This window comes from Bacillus rossius, chromosome 1 (assembly GCF_032445375.1).
Source record: "Bacillus rossius redtenbacheri isolate Brsri chromosome 1, Brsri_v3, whole genome shotgun sequence".
In the NCBI taxonomy this organism is placed as follows: domain Eukaryota; kingdom Metazoa; phylum Arthropoda; class Insecta; order Phasmatodea; family Bacillidae; genus Bacillus; species Bacillus rossius.
In genome coordinates this window covers 148,330,297-148,349,865 of record NC_086330.1, presented here as the reverse complement: position 1 = coordinate 148,349,865, position 19,569 = coordinate 148,330,297, and the positions used below count along the sequence as shown (strand labels likewise).

At 44.7% G+C, this 19,569-nt stretch overlaps 1 protein-coding gene across 1 annotated transcript in view; it reads right to left on the bottom strand.

Moving 5' to 3' along the window:
* The window catches only part of LOC134537516 (discoidin domain-containing receptor 2-like), a 228,358-nt gene that overhangs the window by 57,440 nt on the left and 151,349 nt on the right, over window positions 1-19,569 (bottom strand). Inside the window, exons 5-7 of the mRNA XM_063378070.1 lie at window positions 10,567-10,743; window positions 3,839-3,972; window positions 1,385-1,592 (exon numbers count right to left, since the gene is read on the bottom strand). Coding sequence (XP_063234140.1) covers window positions 1,385-1,592; window positions 3,839-3,972; window positions 10,567-10,743 — 519 coding nt within the window. The remainder of the gene's footprint in view (window positions 1-1,384; window positions 1,593-3,838; window positions 3,973-10,566; window positions 10,744-19,569) is intronic.

Below are 19,569 nucleotides of genomic sequence, written 5' to 3'. Positions count from 1 at the left end.
TTTTTAACTTTGTCTGTTAAAACAAATGTCCACCGTTGAATAAAAGGAAACAGACTGATTCAACGGCTAAACAAAATTAAAATCAATTGATATTATGGAAAAATATTTTGATTTCATATGAACATAAATAAACAGATATAAAGTGAGGATATAAAGATGAAAGAAATGAGTTATATTATAGCGATAACCTTTCCAGGGTGTTGTCCTTGCATTTGCACGGCTGTTGAAATATTCTGTGAATAGTTCGTTCTCAGAAAATCCATCTTCATGCGCACAATCGCCACTTCTTGCTAATGGTACTAGTTTTTTCTAGTTGGCAGTGGCTCATTTCTATTGAGCTCATAACGAGGTTCGTTATTTTTCTTTAAGAATGCATGTTTATTTAAAACTTTATAACCAGCAAACAAAAATAAACAAAATATTAGTCGTTTCTGGCTTACGACTGATCGAAAGATAAAAGAAGCAAATATATAACTGGGAAGAACTACAGTTATTTCCGAAACTCGAAAGCTTGTAAAACAATTTTTTTATTTATTTATACTGTGAGTGCTTGCTACTCTACTTGAATGTGATCGAATACCTTGCCTCCTTGTAATTATTTTTATACAAGTGCGGATTAATTTGATGTTCATAACAACCTTTCTTAGTCCTTATTTGGAAAAATCAGTCTGCTTTTTCTCACATAGTTGCAGTAGAAACTCTTGATCTTCAACTTAAAACATTAAGTAAAGCAACAAACCGCGTTCTCTACCGCGACCTGAGCGAGCCTGATGCTCCATAGGAAACGCCAACTGCACATGCGTCAGCCGTGCTGAGTCTGACGCGTAGGAAGCGCGCCTTAATTCAGGTGCGCTGATGACTGGACCACTGAGACCGGCATTAATGTCGAAATCATCCCGGTCAGTAGTATTAATGTCAATTTATATGGCCAACTAGCTGTAGCTGTCCGAAATTAAGGTTAGACAGAAGACGTCAGAGAGTTTCAAAAGTTTCTGAAGAAGAATCCACTATTCGGATGTACTAGTATAGGTTTTTTTTTAAATCACGTGATAAAACAAAATACTAGAAGCAAAATAAATAAGGTTTACTACCTCCTTAATGGCACGGGGAAGGGGAGGGAGTCACGCTATCAGAATGAAGGGGTGGACAAGCTCTAGAAGTACCTGGCAAGAAAAGTGTGATAAGCTCTAGAAATATTTTGGAAGGAATTTATGGACGAGCTGCAGGAGTACTTTGTAAATAAGGGGTGGACGAGCTCTAGAAGTAATAGGGAAGGAAGGCGTGACAAGCTCTATGAGTACTTGGGAAGAATGGCGAGGCTGAGCTGTATGAGTACTTGGGAAGGATGGCGAGTGGACGGGCTCGGCAAGGGAAGGTGGCCTACCCGACTCGAAGAGCACCTCGCTGACCATGATCCACTCGGCGGCGAAGTACAGCCGCAGCTTGAGGAAGCGCCCTGCGCGCTGGTGCAGGCGGACGGACACGTTCCGCGCGTGCTCCAGCGCCGGGTCGGGCATGTACGAGAAGGACAGCGGCTTGCCGTTGTAGAACTGCCCGCCGTTGCTGAACAGGATCTTCGCCCTGCTGAACACCTGCGCACCGCGCGGCGTTCCTTATACTCAGTTATTATGCTTTTAATATTGCGTGTTTTGGTCATGTTTTAAAATATAATTATGAAATAGCCATGTTGTATTGTTTATAATTGTTTTTTTATACTATACAGGTCAGAATTAATTATTTTTATAAAATTAAAGGCGAATATTTATGTCAATTCCAGCATGTTCTGAATGATTAAAATCATGTATACGGTTTTGGATTAAACCGTTCGTATGTAGCGTTCAACTGGAAACCCTCAATTTTTAGTAAATCATTTACTAAATCAATAAAATATCGGTTATCTCAAAACCATAGAGACCTGCGGTTCCCGAGGTTTTGGAAAAACCTCGGAATGATGATTTACTAAAGATAACAGTTTCTAAACGAAGGTTACATACGAACGGTTAATACCAACTGTATACACCATATGGATTCATGCCCTCAGTACATTCTAGGATGGACATAAAAATTCGCCTTTTGGTTCATAACAACCATTTAACTAGGACTTGTTCTAGTAGAAAAAACATTCTATAAACAATTAAATTTGGTTATATTAAAAATTATTTAAAATAAATAGCAAAAACACGATATAAAAAAAGCAAAATATTTTAGGATACTTACATTTTAACAACTCACGTGACACACAGCTCCAACTCCACTTTTAAAACTTTATCTTAGTTCCAGAAGTATTATTTATTTAGACGCATTGAGGGGAACACTTTAATATGCAACGAAATAGGTGCGCACCAGCAAATGAGATTTAACAGGTGAATGTCCAGTGCGCATGCGCGTTTCGGGCAGTAATGCTCAAAGATATGCAACGTTGCACATGATTTATTTTCAAACGAATAAAAAATAGTCAATGTAACATACTATTGAAAAACATATGGTTATTTATAATTTTAATATTGAACTAACAGTTACACCCGCAAATACATTTTTTTAATTGTTAAAGTAGCAAAAACTCTTTGTGCAGTTTGCTTTCTTTAGGCTTACGTATAATTTATTAGCCGAGAAAATTGTGTTTGAGCATAAATGGTGTTGATAATATTTACCACTTTATTGGTTATCTTTAATATGATGATCGCTATGCTAACACTTTCTTTTGCTGTTATCTATATGATTAAAATGGTGTCTTTTTAAGGAACGATCGGCAAACTTCGCAGAACTTCGGAATTTTTCTGGTGTGGCTCGCATCCCTGTGAACTGTTACTTCCTTTCCACGATACATAGGATATTGGAATAGGAAGTGGTCATGGCAGGTATAAAATAGAGCCATTCCAACGTTTGCCTGTAGTGACAAAACGAAATCATAATGGCCAGACTGGAATTCGAACCAGGTCATCTGGAATGCGAATGCCAATAACTTAAAAATTGGTCAATTCATTCCTTTTTTTTTTGTATTTTACTTACATGCATTGTGTGGTATACAGAAATATATTAGTTTTATAACGATACAAAGTTATAAATGTTATCTATTTATTAAATAATTGAAAATTACCATAACGTTAACTTTTTCTTACCACCTCATAATTAGAGTTTTGTTATATTTCCTATATCCCAAAGCATTTTATTTAATATTTAATAATTGAGAAATTTGGGTGGCTAAAGTGTTACGTTAGACTGGTGGCACACTATGCGTTTCTGCCGCTGTGACCGAAAACTTCCACACTATTGTTTTTTTTTTTTTTTGCTGAAAATTCTTTTGACCGCTATTCTTAGAGTGCACAATACAGGTCTCTCAAGAATGCACTAAGTAAGTTAATCACGTTTGAACATATCAACAATTGCTGTGGAAGACATCGCCGAGTAGAAACTGCGGACCACTGAGGTTCAACCACATAGTGTGACACCGGTGTTAGAGGAAGAAAATGAATTTCAGAAATTTATGAGTTAAAAGGGATCGTAGGGTTTCGTAGCCATTGTTGTAAGTTGCTTGGCTTCTGGGTTCTAGCCACGTAGAAGGAAATGATTTCACCGACGTTTCGGTCAACCTTACAGTTGCTATCTTCAGGGCAGCAGTTTCCCTGAAGATAGCTACTGCTAGATAAATCGGAATGTTAGTGAAATCGTCTCCTTCAACGCGGCTAGAACCCAGAAGCCAATCATCTTCAATTGAAGTTATAAACCAACTTCTAATCTAATAATACTGTACAAGATAGGATGCAGAAAGTAAACTAATGGTACAAGTTTTTTAAGTGTATTTGACAAGAAATAATGACGCCCTGGTTGCCATAGCGACCTGCACTCCTCTGCTGAAGAAGTTGTTGGTGAAGACGTGCACTGCGCTGAAGTTCCGGACATCGTCGAACTCGAAGATCATCTCCACATAGTTGTCTGGGAAAGACGCCCTCTTCCACGCCACCCAACCGTTCCCTGCGTCATTAAATCCAATGACATAGAACACACCGAAATCACCAAGGGACGTAAGACACATCAGCTGTTTCAGAACACATTTTAGAATAAACATTCAGCCTAAAGGATCCTTACAGAATCTGCCGATGCAACTTTTCATGAAAGGTCGGGTCTCTCTTGTATTTTTCATGCACCCGTATAGTTTTCCAGTTTTTTACGCTATCTTTTAATAAAAATCTTACAATCTGCTGCTTAACAGCCAACTTTTTTCTACAAAGAAAAAAAAATTTCTGTACTATTACAAAAGCTTTTTTTTTTTTGGAAACCAGTAGCTAATATATAGTTTGTAATACTACAGAAAATATATTGTAACATTGTAGAACACATAGCTATGGTTATCTTTGCATGTAGAAGTACGTTTTTCGAGATAAAACTGAGTATTTCTTACGAAAATTGGCAAATAATTTTATATTTTAACTAATGTTTCAATCCATTAAAAATATAATAAAATATTTGTCGATTTGACTTTTTTGTTTTGTATGGCTTATTAATTTGCTCAGGTACTGGGATAGTACAGTAAATGAAATACTGGATAAGAATTCGGATACAGTATTACTGCAAACACAATTCTGTAGTTATACAGTTGTTTTAATGGAAATGTACAAATTTACAAATATCTGTAATTTTAAATACCTAAATAATTTTGTTTAATTTACAAAAAAAAATAGTGTACAGCCTCTTATGTTTATATATTATTGTAAAATAATTAACTTGAACGCAAAAAAAGGGCCAAAAATAGAAAGTTTTAACATTGTAAACGTAAACAAATGACTGCTGAAAGTTTATATTTTTAGTTGATACATCAGGTTGTATAAGCGTTCAAAGAAGTCGAATATTCGTTCACGGCTAGTTTCCTCTTGATGCTGCATTAAAATTAAATGATTCTTTTGTTATGGCTGCATCGGTACAAGAGACATCCTAACTACGCTGTAACAAGAATACATGGACGGCAATTGGCAACGATTTGACAAACGATTCGTAAAGCCACATACTATTGCAATGCACGCCGTACAGTCGCCAGGAACTGTAGTTGGGTCGTATTCCAAAACATTAGGCCGAAGAGTCAAACTTGGAATAATGATTTTAGATATAGTAACCTTAAATCAAGAATCCTAAATCGAAAACCAGCCGTCTGGATTGTGAGTTTAGTGTCTTGCCACAGCACTCCCTGTGCTACTTGTGGTTTTTCGGAAGAGTATAAGCCGCTTTCTTATCGTGGTAAGGTTATCGGTACACACACAAGAATGTCAGTGACATTTTAATTAAAAATAAAATGGTCTTACTTTTCAGGTTTTGATTTCAAATTGCGAGAAATAAATTGGCAATATTTTTTATTTTTTATTTCTTCTTCATGTCTCAAAGTGTCTACAGATTGAGCTCCACGAAGAGGAACAATACAGCTCTGATGAACGTAACTGCATTCTTGAGTTATTGGCTTAAACCCAACCAACAAAATAAAAATTACTTTAAAATATAAAGCTGGACTCACAATGATCCGTCGCATTTGTCCGTCCATTAAACCGCCAATCACGTGACCAGCAGCCAATCAGATTTCCAAGAAAATTCCATCCGTCCTCCGTCAAGAGCTTGCCAAGCTTTAACACTCGACGGACGGATGAAATTATAACCTCAAAATTGTCTTAAAGGCATTGCCTTTATTTTAAAAGGTTTTTAAGTGCACTTGGACGCGTTTTAAAGTTTGCTGTTTGAAACAAAAATTTACCGAGACACAGAAGTGTAATTAATAACTTACGGTAACACAAACATTATTCTTAATAATTATTAGGAAGAAAAAATTAAATGGTTTAATGATTTGTAAGTGCTTAGCGTATATGATGGTCAAACTTAAAACCTTTGCAAGAATCATATGAGCCTTCCATCCAGTTGGCATCATCCAAGTGGAAAAATATTGTGACTGACGTGCGAAGTGTTGTTTATCGGTCGTCTAGTTGACGTATATGAACGGATGGTGGACGGACGAATGATGGACGACGGATCATTGATAATCCACCTTAGTAATCGAGAGTGCTGAGCCAGTCATGAGTTGAAAATATCGACTGGGTACTTCTTTCCACTCCAGGGTATAAAAATACTATTTTTTTCCATCAGTTGGCACAAGGGTCACGTGTTTCTGTGGCGTGCTGGTCCGCCTGTCACGACCTGACATCGCTCGATGAACTTCCCGTCGCCAAAAATAATCAGTCGCGCTTCGCTCCTTTGAAGAGAACGCGAGTTCGGCGACGGCGGTGAAAGGTTGAAGGCGAGGTTTTTGATTGCCGCGGTTCTGCCGTTGAATGAGTGTCGTGTGACGGACGTCCAGAGAGCCGATATTTCGTTCGAACGTGCTCTGAGCGTATGCGGGGCGGCGAACTGAGTGGGCGACCGCCTACACCTCAACTTCATGTACATTTAGAAGAAAAACTGCCCACTGCGGTCGTCACCATTGGGCGAAAGTTACTACCAAGTTTTTCGTTCAGTCCCTAGACCCAAAAACCATCGTCAACTCAAACGTTATGGTGTATAAATATACATACACTTAAAGTGCCACAATTTTAAATAAGTTACTTCCAGAATAATACATAAAAATAAAGATATGGAAAATCTCTATAGTTTTCGTTACTGGCCAAATCGGAATAAGGAGCTAGAAGCGAAGAAGTTTTATTTTTTGGGAAAAATGAAATATCACTATTAATATCTTTGTGTGAAACCGATCTCATTTGTTTGAAGTTATTATACCTCTTAAGATTAGTACCAAAAACTTTTGTTTAGAAGTATTGTTGTTAGCATCAACCATAAGCTAAGTGAACGGAAAGAAAAAGTGTTAAGTACAAAAATATTCAAGACCCTTTAGTAGACAGAGTATCAAATCCCTTAAAAATTATTTTAATCATTTATAACATTGTATAAAACTTTTGATTGAAGTAATTTATGGTACGACCAACCCTTCCTGCATGGGGCGACATTTAGTGAAAATGGATTTGGTCTTTTTTGTACAAACTTAACCGAAATATTAACTTCGAAATCTACCAGCGCCTTTAGGCAGAGCCAAAAGGTATTTTTAAAATCATGTAGAAACTCGTAACAGGCCAGTGTGAGAAGGCGGAGGAAAAGAGTGAGGAGGGGGGGGGGGGGTGTTCTTGATCGTTGCTGATGTCGTCGTGATGTCTTCCTTGCTCTCCGCTCGCGTAGGGTTCGATATCAAGACCCCAACATGATTCAATTCTGTGAGAACCAAGCTGATGTTCAAGTGGTTCTCATAACCGAGCAACTTAAATATATATATTCGCGATTTCTATAGCCAATCGAAGTGTGTATATGTGTATAAATACAAATATTTATATACACATACTGGACTAATATTAAAATTTCTTTCGCTTTCATAAATCTATATTATTACAGGTAAACAAAGGCTATGTATATAAAGGCATTATAGTACCATAAGATACAGAAATATTATTTGTAATAAAAAATCTAGAAAAAAAATTCCTTCATTTTTGGCATACGATAAGTAAAACGTTACAGATACAACGCTATAAGTTTCCATAATACTTATAGCTATACTTATCGACGAAATAGTAATCTAAATATTCAACGACGAGTACCTACCACAGCTAATAATTAATATGATTTGAATAATTTGAAAATTCCTATATTAACTTTCATATATTCCATAGTTTACCGACCGCGTGGTTATGTGCTCGCATAAATGAGCCAGAGTCCCGTACCCTGAATAAAGGTTGAGAATGCATCCTTACGCTTTATTTCTGAAGCCGAGACGCACACGGGCAGTGAACGGTATGTCAAGAGTGGGACCTAATCGCTATAATCTCCTCGTTCGGTTAAGTGAAATACACACCACAGGCAGCTTCGTCACCCTCGCTCAAAGGGAGAGGGTGGGGGGGGGGGGGCGATGGTCCAGCGCCCAGCATCCAAAGGCTCGTGGGGTGAGTTCACTAGCGTGGGTGGGTGCGATGGTGAAAGACCATGGGGTGGGAGAGAGAGAGAGAGAGAGAGAGAGAGAGAGAGAGAGAGAGAGAGAGAGCCGGATGATGGCAGAGAGCCCAGGGCCGGACCACCTCCCCTCCTCCACTTGCAGACAACAACCATCATCGATCACGGGCTTTGTCGGAGAGTACGCGCGCTTCGACCTGTTGACGTTCCCAAACACACCCGCATCTCTCCAGCAGGTTAAATGAGTGACCTCCGCACACAAAACACTCTTCACCCCTTCCCTTCCTCCTCCCCCTCTCCTTCCAACGATGGTCGAAAGGGGGTGCCTCTCCGGACAGCATTAATTTTTCAATGGCTGCGATGAGAGTGGATGGCATTGTCGAGAGCGAACTGTTCTAAAGGTATACACGGACCGCGCATTGCACCCGCGAGGGCTCACATAAACCCCTGCGCCAAATTAACGAAATGTTTCTTTTGCGAAATAATTCCCTAACATTATGTCCTCACGCATGGATGGAAAACAAACTTGTTCCACTATTTCATGTACGGAATGTTACGATGAAGCGAAAGACACTTTAGTGACGAAATGTCCAACGGTTATTAATTTAATCAAGCGATTAGCTTCCACAATGGAACAATAAAATAAATTTGCGTTATGCAAGTGTGTGTGACATTAAAAACACTATCTGTCGTTCTTAAATAAGTGTTAAGTCAGAAACACTCCACTGCAAATTTTAGACATGAATTTGTTCTGTAACTAGCACAGTTCATTAAGGGGTGTACTAAAACAGTTTACCAAATATTTCCATTTGATAATGTAAACCAATATATTTGTATAGTATCTCATATTCCAGAATAAAGTGGTTGAGGTAAGCAGCTAGGATTAAAAATAAAAAAGGAAAAACTAGGTTTAAAATAGAAACTTTCTTCTAGTTATATTGTTTATGATAGCTACACTTGTAGCTTAGCTGATGCTAAAGCTACAAAATAGTATCTTCATTCTTTTGAAAGTAGCACTGAGTTGTGGGTACTAGTTAACAAGCCATTTAAATGTGAAACTAAGAATAAAACTAGAGGAATTTTAATTGTATAGTGTATCTCATTCTGAAATGGTATTTTAAATGACGCCCTTTGTTGTCAGATTGATACAAACCGGCTTGTTAACATTAAAAATAATGTTTTGTATACTATCCTGAATTAAAATAAGTATTAATATTTTTATAATCATATACTTTTCCTAAGATTATAAATTAATATATATTGAAAATATCTGAAAATAATATTCATCGTTAAACACCAATTATTATTTCACAGGAGAAAATATTCGTAGCAGTCGGTAACTATTAATCACATGGCATTACCTTAAATTATGTTCTATGCTGAAACAGAAGCAAATGTTTTAATATTAAATTGTGTAAAAATAGTTGACAAAAACTAAGATGGCATCTTGAGTTACGTCTCATTATAAGTAAAAATTTAATACTGTCGTATTGTTGGTACTCTGGATGAAATACAACAAGAAAAAATATTCCCAAAATTTTCATTCGAAATTTTCTTTTACAAAATAAAACGACTCCGATACCTTTAAAGAAAAGTTAATTTCATTTTATAGCCGAGTATAAAACTTTTGTACCCTGTGACGCAGAAATCGTGGATTGTAAAAAGAAAGTACATTATTGCAAACTAAAAATAAAGCACGTTATAGTTTTGCACTTTAAATCAGGATCTTACGCGTGCACAAACATGTGTATGAAATGGTGAGGATATTGAAGGATCATCAAACAACTAGAACATGTGATAGTGTTCGAGTTTAAAATTCTGATGTCATTACCAGCCATTAGAATGCACAAGAAAAAACCAATGATGAGTTTCTAGTGCACAATCCTGGACAGGATAGACGGTAGAAGACAGAAACAAATTACACCCAAAAAAGTTTGCGTCGCAGAAGAGAAGGAGATAGCGATCGTGTCTCAATATCAAGCCAATTCAAGAGGACCCTGGAATATCGGTCTGAAAGTATGCACGAGATCCTGTCCAGGACTGGATCTGCAGTCGGCAACCCGTCTGCTCGGTGGGAAATGTGGCGGACGACTCCAGGTTCTCCCAACGTCTCATTTGGTCCTTTCTCATTATGCATCTCATCATCCCTCGAAAAAAAAAAACAAAAAAAACACATCCCCAGTTTTGAAGAAATGTTGAAGAAATAAAAACAAAAAAACACAATCATTGTTTTAAAATTATTTTTACTTTATGTAAATATTAAAACTTTATGTTAGATCAAAGATTATCTGAGACTGTTAGATTGTTTTCATTGTAAGTTATTTAAAAATTATATTTATTTTACCAAATGTTTGCTTAGCAAATAATGACAATCATTACAATTCACTATTTGCATTTATCAGTCACTATTAAATTCAAAAAATAGATTACATTTTTGAAGCTAGATTGCTTTCAAATAGTTATTTATTTTTCAATTAAACAAGTACAAATTGTTAGGGACATAAATCTCTTTATGCCACAATATGTTCCTTTAGTTCGTTCCTATCTAGAACATTGATACATGCAAAACTTCTCAACGGTGGTCACTCAAGCGGCTGGACTCACCCTTGCCGTAGCCGATGTCGAGGCGGAAGTTGTCACCGCCCACCTGGCCGTCCACCAGCATGCCCAGGCCGCCCCAGAGCAGGCCATCGCGTCGCTCTCCGTCGTAGGGCGGGTCCGTGAGGTCCTGCGCCGGGTCCGCCGACGGCTCCTCGGGTATCTGGTAGCTGACCACCCCGCCTTAGGACACACGACCACACTCGCTCCCTCCCTCGCTCCTTCGTGCGAACAGCAGAGTACCAAGAGAACCTCACACTAAATGGTTATATGGTAGCTGACCACCCCGCCTTAGGACACACGACCACACTCGCTCCCTCCCTCGCTCCTTCGTGCGAACAGCAGAGTACCAAGAGAACCTCACACTAAATGGTTATATTGTAGCTGACCACCCCGCCTTAGAACACATGACCACACTCGCTCCCTCCCTCGCTCCTTCGTGCGAACAGCAGAGTACCAAGAGAACCTCACACTAAATGGTTATATTGTAGCTGACCACCCCGCCTTAGGGCACACGACCACACTCGCTCCCTCCCTCGCTCCTTCGTGCGAACAGCATAGTACCAAGAGAACCTCACACTAAATGGTTATATTGTAGCTGACCACCCCGCCTTAGGGCAAACGACCACACTCGCTCCCTCCCTCGCTCCTTCGTGCGAACAGCAGAGTACCAAGAGAACCTCACACTAAATGGTTATATTGTAGCTGACCACCCCGCCTTAGAACACATGACCACACTCGCTCCCTCCCTCGCTCCTTCGTGCGAACAGCAGAGTACCAAGAGAACCTCACACTAAATGGTTATATTGTAGCTGACCACCCCGCCTTAGGGCACACGACCACACTCGCTCCCTCCCTCGCTCCTTCGTGCGAACAGCATAGTACCAAGAGAACCTCACACTAAATGGTTATATTGTAGCTGACCACCCCGCCTTAGGGCAAACGACCACACTCGCTCCCTCCCTCGCTCCTTCGTGCGAACAGCAGAGTACCAAGAGAACCTCACACTAAATGGTTATATTGTAGCTGACCACCCCGCCTTAGAACACATGACCACACTCGCTCCCTCCCTCGCTCCTTCGTGCGAACAGCAGAGTACCAAGAGAACCTCACACTAAATGGTTATATTGTAGCTGACCACCCCGCCTTAGGGCACACGACCACACTCACTGCCTCCCTCGATCCTTCGTAAGAACAGCAGAGTACCAAGAGAACCTCACACTAAATGGTTATATGGTAGTTGACCACCCCGCCTTAGGGCACACGACCACACTCACTCCTTCCCTCGCTCCTTCGTACGAACAGCAGAGTACCAAGAGAACCTCACACTAAATGGTTATATGGTAGCTGACCACCCCGCCTTAGGGCACACGACACACTCGCTCCCTCCCTCGCTCCTTCGTGCGAACAGCAGAGTACCAAGAGGTCCTCAGACTAAATGGTTATATTGTAGCTGACCACCCCGCCTTAGGGCACACGACAACACTCACTGCCTCCCTCGCTCCTTCGTACGAACAGCAGAGTACCAAGAGGACCTCACACTAAATGGTTATATGGTAGCTGACCACCCCGCCTTAGGGCACACGACCACACTCACTCCCTCCCTCGCTCCTTCGTACGAACAGCAGAGTACCAAGAGGACCTCACACTAAATGGTTATATGGTAGCTGACCACCCCGCCTTAGGGCACACGACCACACACTCCTTCCCTCGCTCCTTCGTACGAACAGCAGAGTACCAAGAGAACCTCACACTAAATGGTTATATGGTAGCTGACCACCCCGCCTTAGGACACACGACCACACTCACTGCCTCCCTCGCTCCTTCGTACGAACAGCAGAGTACCAAGAGAACCTCACACTAAATGGTTATATTGTAGCTGACCACACCGCCTTAGGGCACACGACCACACTCACTCCCTCCCTCGCTCCTTCGTACGAACAGCAGAGTACCACGAGGACCTCACACTAAATGGTTATATGGTAGCTGACCACCCCGCCTTAAAGCACAAGACCACACTCACTCCCTCCCTCACTCCTTCGTACGAACAGCAGAGTACCACGAGGACCTCACTCTAAATGGTTATATGGGAGTTGACCACCCCGCCTTAGGGCACACGACCACACTCGCTCCCTCCCTCACTCCTTCGTACGAACACAGAGTACCAAGAGAACCTCACACTAAATGGTTATATTGTAGCTGACCACCCCGCCTTAGGGCACACGACCACACTCACTCCTTCCCTCGCTCCTTCGTACGAACAGCAGAGTACCAAGAGAACCTCACACTAAATGGTTATATGGTAGCTGACCACCCCGCCTTAGGGCACACGACACAATCGCTCCCTCCCTCGCTCCTTCGTGCGAACAGCAGAGTACCAAGAGGACCTCACACTGAATGGTTATATTGTAGCTGACCACCCCGCCTTAGGGCACACGACAACACTCACTGCCTCCCTCGCTCCTTCGTACGAACAGCAGAGTACCAAGAGGACCTCACACTAAATGGTTATATGGTAGCTGACCACCCCGCCTTAGGGCACACGACCACACTCACTCCTTCCCTCGCTCCTTCGTAAGAACAGCAGAGTACCAAGAGGACTTCACACTAAATGGTTATATGGTAGCTGATCACCCCGCCTTAGGGCACACGACCTCACTCACTCCTTCCCTCGCTCCTTCGTAAGAACAGCAGAGTACCTAGAGGACCTCACACTAAATGGTTATATGGTAGCTGACCACCCCGCCTTAGGGCACACGACCACACTCACTCCTTCCCTCGCTCCTTCGTAAGAACAGCAGAGTACCAAGAGGACCTCACACTAAATGGTTATATGGTAGCTGACCACCCCGCCTTAGGGCACTCGACCACACTCACTCCTTCCCTCGCTCCTTCGTAAGAACAGCAGAGTACCAAGAGGACTTCACACTAAATGGTTATATGGTAGCTAATCACCCCGCCTTAGGGCACACGACCACACTCACTCCTTCCCTCGCTCCTTCGTGCGAACAGCAGAGTACCAAGAGAACCTCACACTAAATGGTTATATGGTAGCTGACCACCCCGCCTTAGGGCACACGACCACACTCACTCCTTCCCTCGCTCCTTCGTAAGAACAGCAGAGTACCAAGAGGACTTCACACTAAATGGTTATATGGTAGCTGACCACCCAGCCTTAGGGCACACGACCACACTCACTCCTTCCCTCGCTCCTTCGTAAGAACAGCAGAGTACCAAGAGGACCTCACACTAAATGGTTATATGGTAGTTGACCACCCCGCCTTAGGGCACACGACCACACTCACTCCTTCCCTCGCTCCTTCGTAAGAACAGCAGAGTACCAAGAGGACCTCACACTAAATGGTTATATGGTAGCTGACCACCCCGCCTTAGGGCACACGACCACACTCACTCCCTCCCTCGCTCCTTCGTGCGAACAGCAGAGTACCAAGAGAACCTCACACTAAATGGTTATATGGTAGCTGACCACCCCGCCTTAGGGCACACGACCACACTCACTGCCTCCCTCGATCCTTCGTAAGAACAGCAGAGTACCAAGAGAACCTCACACTAAATGGTTATATGGTAGTTGACCACCCCGCCTTAGGGCACACGACCACACTCACTCCTTCCCTCGCTCCTTCGTACGAACAGCAGAGTACCAAGAGAACCTCACACTAAATGGTTATATGGTAGCTGACCACCCCGCCTTAGGGCACACGACACACTCGCTCCCTCCCTCGCTCCTTCGTGCGAACAGCAGAGTACCAAGAGGACCTCACACTAAATGGTTATATTGTAGCTGACCACCCCGCCTTAGGGCACACGACAACACTCAATGCCTCCCTCGCTCCTTCGTACGAACAGCAAAGTACCAAGAGGACCTCACACTAAATGGTTATATGGTAGCTGACCACCCCGCCTTAGGGCACACGACCACACTCACTCCCTCCCTCGCTCCTTCGTACGAACAGCAGAGTACCAAGAGGACCTCACACTAAATGGTTATATGGTAGCTGACCACCCCGCCTATGGGCACACGACCACACACTCCTTCCCTCGCTCCTTCGTACGAACAGCAGAGTACCAAGAGAACCTCACACTAAATGGTTATATGGTAGCTGACCACCCCGCCTTAGGACACACGACCACACTCACTGCCTCCCTCGCTCCTTCGTACGAACAGCAGAGTACCAAGAGAACCTCACACTAAATGGTTATATTGTAGCTGACCACCCCGCCTTAGGGCACACGACCACACTCACTCCCTCCCTCGCTCCTTCGTACGAACAGCAGAGTACCACGAGGACCTCACACTAAATGGTTATATGGTAGTTGACCACCCCGCCTTAGGGCACACGACCAGACTCGCTCCCTCCCTCACTCCTTCGTACGAACAGCAGAGTACCAAGAGAACCTCACACTAAATGGTTATATTGTAGCTGACCACCCCGCCTTAGGGCACACGACCACACTCACTCCTTCCCTCGCTTCTTCGTACGAACAGCAGAGTACCAAGAGAACCTCACACAAAATGGTTATATGGTAGCTGACCACCCCGCCTTAGGGCACACGACACACTCGCTCCCTCCCTCGCTCCTTCGTGCGAACAGCAGAGTACCAAGAGGACCTCACACTAAATGGTTATATTGTAGCTGACCACCCCGCCTTAGGGCACACGACAACACTCACTGCCTCCCTCGCTCCTTCGTTCGAACAGCAGAGTACCAAGAGGACCTCACACTAAATGGTTATATGGTAGCTGACCACCCCGCCTTAGGGCACACGACCACACTCACTCCTTCCCTCGCTCCTTCGTGCGAACAGCAGAGTACCAAGAGGACCTCACACTAAATGGTTATATGGTAGCTGACCACCCCGCCTAAGGGCACACGACCACACTCACTCCTTCCCTCGCTCCTTCGTGCGTACAGCAGAGTACCAAGAGGACCTCACACAAAATGGTTATATGGTAGCTGACCACCCCGCCTAAGGGCACACGACCACACTCACTCCCTCCCTCGCTCCTTCGTACGAACAGCAGAGTACCACGAGGACCTCACACTAAATGGTTATATGGTAGTTGACCACCCCGCCTTAGGGCACACGACCACACTCGCTCCCTCCCTCACTCCTTCGTACGAACAGCAGAGTACCAAGAGAACCTCACACTAAATGGTTATATTGTAGCTGACCACCCCGCCTTAGGGCACACGACCACACTCACTCCTTCCCTCGCTTCTTCGTACGAACAGCAGAGTACCAAGAGAACCTCACACTAAATGGTTATATGGTAGCTGACCACCCCGCCTTAGGGCACACGACCACACTCACTCCCTCCCTCGCTCCTTCGTGCGAACAGCAGAGTACCAAGAGAACCTCACACTAAATGGTTATATGGTAGCTGACCACCCCGCCTTAGGGCACACGACCACACTCACTCCTTCCCTCGCTCCTTCGTAAGAACAGCAGAGTACCAAGAGGACTTCACACTAAATGGTTATATGGTAGCTGACCACCCTGCCTTAGGGCACACGACCACACTCACTCCTTCCCTCGCTCCTTCGTGCGAACAGCAGAGTACCAAGAGAACCTCACACTAAATGGTTATATGGTAGCTGACCACCCCGCCTTAGGGCACACGACCACACTCACTCCTTCCCTCGCTCCTTCGTAAGAACAGCAGAGTACCAAGAGGACTTCACACTAAATGGTTATATGGTAGCTGACCACCCAGCCTTAGGGCACACGACCACACTCACTCCTTCCCTCGCTCCTTCGTAAGAACAGCAGAGTACCAAGAGGACCTCACACTAAATGGTTATATGGTAGTTGACCACCCCGCCTTAGGGCACACGACCACACTCACTCCTTCCCTCGCTCCTTCGTAAGAACAGCAGAGTACCAAGAGGACCTCACACTAAATGGTTATATGGTAGCTGACCACCCCGCCTTAGGGCACACGACCACACTCACTCCCTCCCTCGCTCCTTCGTGCGAACAGCAGAGTACCAAGAGAACCTCACACTAAATGGTTATATGGTAGCTGACCACCCCGCCTTAGGGCACACGACCACACTCACTGCCTCCCTCGATCCTTCGTAAGAACAGCAGAGTACCAAGAGAACCTCACACTAAATGGTTATATGGTAGTTGACCACCCCGCCTTAGGGCACACGACCACACTCACTCCTTCCCTCGCTCCTTCGTACGAACAGCAGAGTACCAAGAGAACCTCACACTAAATGGTTATATGGTAGCTGACCACCCCGCCTTAGGGCACACGACCACACTCACTCCTTCCCTCGCTCCTTCGTAAGAACAGCAGATTACCAAGAGGACCTCACACTAAATGGTTATATGGTAGCTGACCACCCCGCCTTAGGGCACACGACCACACTCACTCCTTCCCTCGCTCCTTCGTGCGAACAGCAGAGTACCAAGAGGACCTCACACTAAATGGTTATATGGTAGCTGACCACCCCGCCTTAGGGCACACGACCACACTCACTCCCTCCCTCGCTCCTTCGTACGAACAGCAGAGTACCAAGAGGACCTCACACTAAATGGTTATATGGTAGCTGACCACCCCGCCTTAGGGCACACGACCACACACTCCTTCCCTCGCTCCTTCGTACGAACAGCAGAGTACCAAGAGAACCTCACACTAAATGGTTATATGGTAGCTGACCACCCCGCCTTAGGACACACGACCACACTCACTGCCTCCCTCGCTCCTTCGTACGAACAGCAGAGTACCAAGAGAACCTCACACTAAATGGTTATATTGTAGCTGACCACCCCGCCTTAGGGCACACGACCACACTCACTCCCTCCCTCGCTCCTTCGTACGAACAGCAGAGTACCACGAGGACCTCACACTAAATGGTTATATGGTAGTTGACCACCCCGCCTTAGGGCACACGACCACACTCGCTCCCTCCCTCACTCCTTCGTACGAACACAGAGTACCAAGAGAACCTCACACTAAATGGTTATATTGTAGCTGACCACCCCGCCTTAGGGCACACGACCACACTCACTCCTTCCCTCGCTCCTTCGTACGAACAGCAGAGTACCAAGAGAACCTCACACTAAATGGTTATATGGTAGCTGACCACCCCGCCTTAGGGCACACGACACAATCGCTCCCTCCCTCGCTCCTTCGTGCGAACAGCAGAGTACCAAGAGGACCTCACACTAAATGGTTATATTGTAGCTGACCACCCCGCCTTAGGGCACACGACAACACTCACTGCCTCCCTCGCTCCTTCGTACGAACAGCAGAGTACCAAGAGGACCTCACACTAAATGGTTATATGGTAGCTGACCACCCCGCCTTAGGGCACACGACCACACTCACTCCTTCCCTCGCTCCTTCGTAAGAACAGCAGAGTACCAAGAGGACTTCACACTAAATGGTTATATGGTAGCTGATCACCCCGCCTTAGGGCACACGACCTCACTCACTCCTTCCCTCGCTCCTTCGTAAGAACAGCAGAGTACCTAGAGGACCTCACACTAAATGGTTATATGGTAGCTGACCACCCCGCCTTAGGGCACACGACCACACTCACTCCTTCCCTCGCTCCTTCGTAAGAACAGCAGAGTACCAAGAGGACCTCACACTAAATGGTTATATGGTAGCTGACCACCCCGCCTTAGGGCACACGACCACACTCACTCCTTCCCTCGCTCCTTCGAAAGAACAGCAGAGTACCAAGAGGACTTCACACTAAATGGTTATATGGTAGCTGATCACCCCGCCTTAGGGCACACGACCACACTCACTCCTTCCCTCGCTCCTTCGTGCGAACAGCAGAGTACCAAGAGAACCTCACACTAAATGGTTATATGGTAGCTGACCACCCCGCCTTAGGGCACACGACCACACTCACTCCTTCCCTCGCTCCTTCGTAAGAACAGCAGAGTACCAAGAGGACTTCACACTAAATGGTTATATGGTAGCTGACCACCCAGCCTTAGGGCACTCGACCACACTCACTCCTTCCCTCGCTCCTTCGTAAGAACAGCAGAGTACCAAGAGGACCTCACACTAAATGGTTATATGGTAGTTGACCACCCCGCCTTAGGGCACACGACCACACTCACTCCTTCCCTCGCTCCTTCGTAAGAACAGCAGAGTACCAAGAGGACCTCACACTAAATGGTTATATGGTAGCTGACCACCCCGCCTTAGGGCACACGACCACACTCACTCCCTCCCTCGCTCCTTCGTGCGAACAGCAGAGTACCAAGAGAACCTCACACTAAATGGTTATATGGTAGCTGACCACCCCGCCTTAGGGCACACGACCACACTCACTGCCTCCCTCGATCCTTCGTAAGAACAGCAGAGTACCAAGAGAACCTCACACTAAATGGTTATATGGTAGTTGACCACCCCGCCTTAGGGCACACGACCACACTCACTCCTTCCCTCGCTCCTTCGTACGAACAGCAGAGTACCAAGAGAACCTCACACTAAATGGTTATATGGTAGCTGACCACCCCGCCTTAGGGCACACGACACACTCGCTCCCTCCCTCGCTCCTTCGTGCGAACAGCAGAGTACCAAGAGGACCTCACACTAAATGGTTATATTGTAGCTGACCACCCCGCCTTAGGGCACACGACAACACTCAATGCCTCCCTCGCTCCTTCGTACGAACAGCAAAGTACCAAGAGGACCTCACACTAAATGGTTATATGGTAGCTGACCACCCCGCCTTAGGGCACACGACCACACTCACTCCCTCCCTCGCTCCTTCGTACGAACAGCAGAGTACCAAGAGGACCTCACACTAAATGGTTATATGGTAGCTGACCACCCCGCCTATGGGCACACGACCACACACTCCTTCCCTCGCTCCTTCGTACGAACAGCAGAGTACCAAGAGAACCTCACACTAAATGGTTATATGGTAGCTGACCACCCCGCCTTAGGACACACGACCACACTCACTGCCTCCCTCGCTCCTTCGTACGAACAGCAGAGTACCAAGAGAA